At 44.5% G+C, this 6,509-nt stretch overlaps 1 protein-coding gene across 1 annotated transcript in view; it reads left to right on the forward strand.

The window, feature by feature from the left end:
- The window catches only part of Hrg (histidine rich glycoprotein), an 11,849-nt gene extending 11,186 nt beyond the window's left edge, over positions 1-663 (forward strand). Inside the window, exon 8 of the mRNA XM_008823649.2 lies at positions 1-663. This exon is cut by the window's left edge and continues 28 nt beyond it. Within this exon, the coding sequence (XP_008821871.1) occupies positions 1-573 (573 nt within the window). The 3' untranslated portion in view covers positions 574-663.
- Positions 664-6,509: the final 5,846 nt, after the last annotated feature.

The following is a 6,509-nucleotide window of genomic DNA, read 5'->3' on the forward strand; positions in this document are numbered from 1 at the left end:
CCACATGGACCCCACCCACATGGACCTCACCCACATGGACCCCACCCACATGGACCTCACCCACATGGACCCCACCCACATGGACCCCACCCACATGGACCCCACCCACATGGGCCTCACCCACATGGCCATGATTTCCATGACTATGGACCCTGTGACCCACCATCCAATAGCCAAGAACTTAAAGACCACTATCGCCACGGCCATGGCCATGGCCATGGCCCACCACATGGCCACTCAGAAAAAAGAGATCGAGGGAAACATTTTCCTTTCCATTGGCATGGTCATTCCCTACCACAAGGCCTCTCAGGAAGAAGCGATCCAGGTAAAGGATACTTTCCTTTCCATCGGCATCAAGTTGGATATATTCATCGGCTCCCTCCACTAAGTGTAGGTGAATTTCTCCCTCTTCCTGAAGCCAATTTCCCAAGCTTCTCATTGCCAAATTGTAAGGATCCCCTGCAGCCAGAGATTCAGTCCTTTCCCCAGTCAGCCTCTGCATTGTGTCCAGGGAAGTTCAAAACTGAGTCTCCACAAGTTTCCAAGTTTTTTGCAAATGCATTTCCAAAGTAAAACCTGATTCCTTGATGGGGGAAAATGGATAATGTTCTGAATTAGAACTATAAATAAAATGTGAGCAGTAATAAATGAAAGTTGCAGTTATTTTGCCTTTATTTTCATTCAGAATAATGAAAAGTGTGAATGAGGAAAAAGATGCTACAAGAGCTAGAGAGATGGCTCGGCAGGTAAATGTGCTTCCTGCTCTTTCAGAAGACCAGAGTTCAGGTGCCAGGACCCACATAGTACAGCTCACAGCCACCTGTAACTCCAACTCCAGGGGACTTGACATCTCACATATACACATAAATTAAAAAATTAAAATAAAAATCTAAAAAGGAAGGAAGGAAGGAGGGAGAGAGGGAGGGAGGGAGGGAGGGAAGGGGAAGGAAGGAGGGAGGAGGGAGGAGGGAGGGAGGGAGGAAGGGAGGGAGGGAGGAAGGAAAGGAGAGGAATGATCTCAGTGCTACAGACCACAAGTGAATTCTGTCACTGGTCACTACACCACCTGAGGCCAGTCTCTGCTACTCAGAACTTCCTTCTTTCTTGGCTTACCTCTTCTAATTCTAGAATGTCTATTCCTGCTTATGCTATATCTAGGCATACCAAGAAGGTATATATTATTATTTAAAAGATTGCTACAGGGGGCTGGAGAGATGGCTCAGCGATTAAGAGCACCAACTGCTCTTGCAGAAGGACCCGGGTTTGATTCCCAGCGCCCACATGGTGGCTAACAATCATCCATAACTCCAGTTCCGGGGAAATCCAATGCCTTCTTCTGACTTCCACGGGCATTGCATGACATGGGTGCACTTACACACATGCAGGCAATATACTCATACACATAAAATAAAAATAATAAAATATTTTTTAAAAAAGATTACTATAGTTGGGTGCAGTGGCACACACCTTTAATCCTAGAACTTGGAAGGCAGAGGCAGGTGGATCTCTGTGAGTTCAAGACCAGACTGGTCTACATAGTGAGTCCCAGGCTAGCCAAGGCTACATAGTCAGACACTCTCTCAAACAAAACAAACATGTAAAAAGTATTATTATAAAGGTAATCTAAATTGTCTCCTAGTGTCATTTCTAGTTTACATTTTCTTTTGGAAAAATAATTTCTAGGGATGGAGAGATGGTTCAGCAGTTAAAAGCCTGGCTGTTCTTGCAGAGGACCAGGCTTCAGGTCCTAGCACCCACGTGGTGGCTAACAACTGTCTGTAACTTCAGTTCCAGGGGATCCAATGCCCTCTTCTGGTCTCTATGGGCATTTCATGCACATGGTGCACTTACATCCATGCAAGCAAAACACTCGCACACATAAGACAAAATAAATAAATAAATAAAATATCAAAAAGGGAGTCTGGAGAGATGGCTCAGCAGTTCAGAGCACTGGCTGCTCTTTTAAGGACCCATGTAGTGGCTAACAACGTACATAACTCCAGTTCCAGGGGAATTTGAGTACCTCTTCTGACCTCCACAGGCATTGCATGACACTAGGCTCACTTACATACATATAGGCAATACACTCAAACACAAAAAATAAAAATAATAAATAAGGGGGCTGGAGAGATGGCTCAGCAGTAAAGAACACTGACTGTTCTTACAGAAGTCCCGGGTTTGAATCCCAGCACCCACATGGCAGCTAACAACTGTCCGTAACTCCAGTCCCAGGGGGTCCAACAGCCTCTTCTGCCCTCCAAGGGCATTACACGACACAGGTGCTCTTAGTTACACGCAGGAAATACAAATAAAATATTTTTTAAAATTTTCTAAATTCAATTATGAAGGAAATAAAGCTCTGGCTATAAATTGCAAAAGAAAGTTGCAGGCAGAAACATGAACATAAATTCAGATGTCCAAGGAATATTCAAAACAAAGTAATTTCCATTTCAGGTAAGCATCCTACTAGGCTAATGGGAAAGTAACCCCAGTCCTTGTTGGAGTCCTTTTGGCCTACTAATCCCCACACAGGTTTGTACCACCATTCTAGAATCTCACATAGTACTCTGTTGAAGTGGACACAAGAAGGACCTTTGGCCTGTTCACATCTCTTTTAGACTAGTCTAACTGCACTTTACAACCAACGAAGGATAAATAAGTCCCTGAAAGACCACCAAAAGACAGGACTGCCAAGATGCACCACACAGCTGATCCCTTCAGGGTATCTTGTGGTCTAGGCTGAGTTTTCAGGAAGAAAGCCCTCTCAAGAACCTTAAATCCACTCCCACTGTCCTGCTCATCTCTCTTCTACAAGATAGGTTCTCTCTCATCTAAGTTTTCCTTATTTATTTCTGTTGTTAAGCAATTCTTTTATCCTCCTGCATTTTAATCCTCTTTTCCCTTCCTTCTAAAGCAGAACAAAAGTATTTGGAGACAGATTAGTAAGACTTCAGTTTGTCTACTTAGAGCCACAATGGTCATTAGTACTCTAAATACTGAAAAACCAACATGGCATAAGTACTGACCCATCAAACCAGTGCCAGCAACTATTTAGAATCTTTGCCAGCCTGAAACCACGTTTGGCCATTGTTGTGGGCATCCGCCAAATGTTGCTTTGCAGAGTCACTTTTCTACAAAGGCGTGAACACAGGTCAGTGTGGGGCCTCTCCCTCTCCTCATGGGTCATTGGCCACCAGTCCACGAGGACAAAGGGAACAGAAGCGACGAACGGGGTCAGGACGGCCAGTGAGCACTGACAGAAGAAAGCCCTTCCAGGGAGGCATGTTCAGTGATACAAACAGCTCCAGACTCAGTGAAACAGCTCCGTTTATTCAGTGGGGGTTAGGGAAAATATAGTGTGGAGGCAGTAGCCAATGCTGCAGCTGATAGGTGCTCATAGTATGCTTTATTTACATGTGGCAGTGGGATCCTATCATTCAACTATCGGGCAATGCCTAATTATCATATAGAAAAAACCTGGGGGTAGTTTTTACTCCAGGTAACTATGCCAAAGGTCATGTTCCAAATAAGGTCAGGCATCCTTGCTTGGCGGCACTTTCCAGGTAAGCTGGGCAGAGAGCAGGAAGCCCCTGCTGAGAAGGGGAGTCCTTCCATATAGTGCTGAGTCCCTTAGAGCTATCCAGACATGGAGGACTACAACCTTAGCAGCAGGGTCCCCCACCAGGTCAGCTGCTGGAGTGGAAAGCTGAGAAAGGTGGTATCCAAGGAGACCAAAACTAAGCTCCGGTAATAAGTTATCTTCCCACAGAAACATTTGTTTTCTAATTTATAAAGCACTTTCACAAACATTTCTTAGGTTTCTTGAGTTTAAGAAAATATTACCTGGAAAATATATTAACATCCAAACACAGTTGCTGCAGGTGAATAGTACCGCTAAAAAGGACAACATTCCTACTCTGAGGAACTTAACAATCTAGTAGAAGTTTTAAACAGCACACCACTGATCTTTGCTTACTCCCTCCTTCCTTTTTTTCATTTTCTCTTTCTGTCCTTGTTGTTTTATTCTGCTTGAGATGAGGTCAGTCCATTACCCAACTTGGCCTCAAACTCAAGATTCTCCTGCCTCAGCCCTTCCCAAGTGCTGAGACTACAGCAATGTGCCACCACACTCAGCCACTAACAATGCTTATGCAAGTAATATAATTATAGGTTGGTTGCGGTAACTGTTAAGTTCAGCATCTTCACGGCACACATTTGTTTATGCCTTGTGAATGTGAGTCAACAGGCAGCGGTCCACATGGTGATTCAGGACCTCTGGCTCCTTTGGTCTTACAGTTCTTCCCTGCCCCTAGGACTGAACATTTTCTTCTGGTGCCTCTGCACACAGCGCCTCTGGGGAATAAGTAGAAGATCGTGAAAAGGGTTTTCATGGGCAACGTCTGCAAGCGGTATACACAATTTGTATTTCTGTTTCATTGGCTAAAACTCAGTCATGTGGGCACATGATGCAAAAATTGAGAAATAGTCTGGAGGTATTCCAGTGAGGAGTAAGAAACAGGTTTAGGAAACAGACTGCCACAATCAGGTGTTGGAGCATTTAGGCATTTGCTTTTGATCTGAGTTAGAAATCTGGAGAACTGAGATTAGCGCTCTGGTCAGCCACTTTCAAAGCTACATGGTTTCTTCTTTGCCCACCTACTGCCCTGGTTCTGAGTCTTGGAACTCTCACAGCATCCAAGTCCTCCTAGACGGTGTGCCATTCTTCACTCTCGGAACTTCCCATCTTCAGCTCCTCCATTTCTGCCCTTTCCTTCCTCTCACTCTGAAAAGTTACCCAAGTCTCTTACGTTTAATTCCTCCCTTCATCAGGATCTACTGCTGCCACTCTTTATACCTGAAACTAGTAAATCAGAGGGTCTTAATTCCCTTTCAATGTTACGGATAACTTACAAAAACTAATTACCAAGCCCTGAACATGTTACCTCCTTCGCTCCCCAAAACAACTTCATTAATGAACTGGAGAAATGGCTCAGTGGTTAAGAGTCCATGCTGCTTTCCCAGAGAACCTAAGTTCAGCTCCCAAGCAACCCACATTGGGCAGATCATAACCACTTGTAACAGCTCCAGGGGATCTGATGCCTCTGTTCTCCTGCAGACATACACACAGACACATAATTTAAAATAAAATAATAAAATATTTTAAAATCCATTATATTATGATTTCCCTCATTTTCGAGGTGAAGAAACTGAAGTAGAAAGATTGTGATTCTGACTCACTGAAGGGAAGCAAATAGTATAAAAGAGATTGGGCAACATAGAGTTAACTGGACAAGTGCTTTGGAAGGTCACAAGCAAGTTGGAAGAATGACACAGAGTTCCTTGTGTGCAAGGAACTGTATGGAGGTGTTGGCCAGCACACTGACCAACACCACAACCTTCATCTTGAGCTTATTATTCCAAAGCCCAGAATGTCCTTGAAGATAGTCAGTAGCCATAGCAGGACTTCGTACCTAGATAGGAGCTGGGGGAAAGTACCTGGGAAAACGTTTGTGTCCTGTGAGTAATCATGTGCTTCTGCTTCTCATGCTGTGATTGTGTAGCAGGGTCAATAAAGGAAAAGCAAACGGGCCCTCCGGGCTTTCGCTCTGCAGGGCTGAGCCCTCTGCTACCTTTGAATTAAGCACTCCCCATGCATTCATACTTGCACTCATTCACACCTAGGCACATATATGAACACATACATGGATACACAGTCATGCACCCATGCAAGATATAAACACATCCACACTGGCACACATGCATATGCCTGTGTATGTACGTAGGCTCACACAGAAGTTCAGTAGCACTGCTGGATTGGAATCCACGTTGGACTTAAAGCCAAACACTATTCCTGCCACATCACTACAAGGTTGCCCCCAACCCACATAGACCTGCCCCCTCCAGGAGTCTCAGGTAGACCCCATTACAGATTAGAGGCTCCCATCAACAGCAAAATTTCAGCCTTAAGATAGTTTTCTCTCAGGCTAGGCGTGGTGGCGCACACCTTTAATTCCAGCACTCAGGAGGCAGAGGCAGGCGGATCTTTCTGAGTCCAAGGCCAGCCTGGTCTACATAGCAAGTTCCAGGTCAGCTGGGGCTACAGGGAGACCCTGTCTCAAAAAGACTAAAACAAACAAAAAAACATAATTTTCTGGAGGTTGGAGAGATGGCTCAGTAGTTAAGAGCTCTGGCTGCTCTTGCACAGGACCTGGATTTGATTCCCAGCACCCACATGGTGGGTAACAACCATCTATAACTCCAATTCCAGGGGAATCCAATGCTCCCTTCTGACTCCACAGGCATTGCACAACACAGGTGCATTTACACACATGCAGACAATGTGCTCATACACATAAAATAAAAATAATAAGCAAAATATTGTGGATCTCTGTGAGTTCAAGGCCAGCCTGGTCTCCATAGTGAATCCAGGCCAGCTGTGGCTACAGGGAGACCCTATCTCAAAAAGACCAAAAAAAAAAAAAAAAAAAAAAAAAAATATTTTCTCTTTT

This window comes from Nannospalax galili, unplaced genomic scaffold (genome assembly GCF_000622305.1).
Source record: "Nannospalax galili isolate Female #2095 unplaced genomic scaffold, S.galili_v1.0 scaffold1349, whole genome shotgun sequence".
Lineage (NCBI taxonomy): Eukaryota > Metazoa > Chordata > Mammalia > Rodentia > Spalacidae > Nannospalax > Nannospalax galili.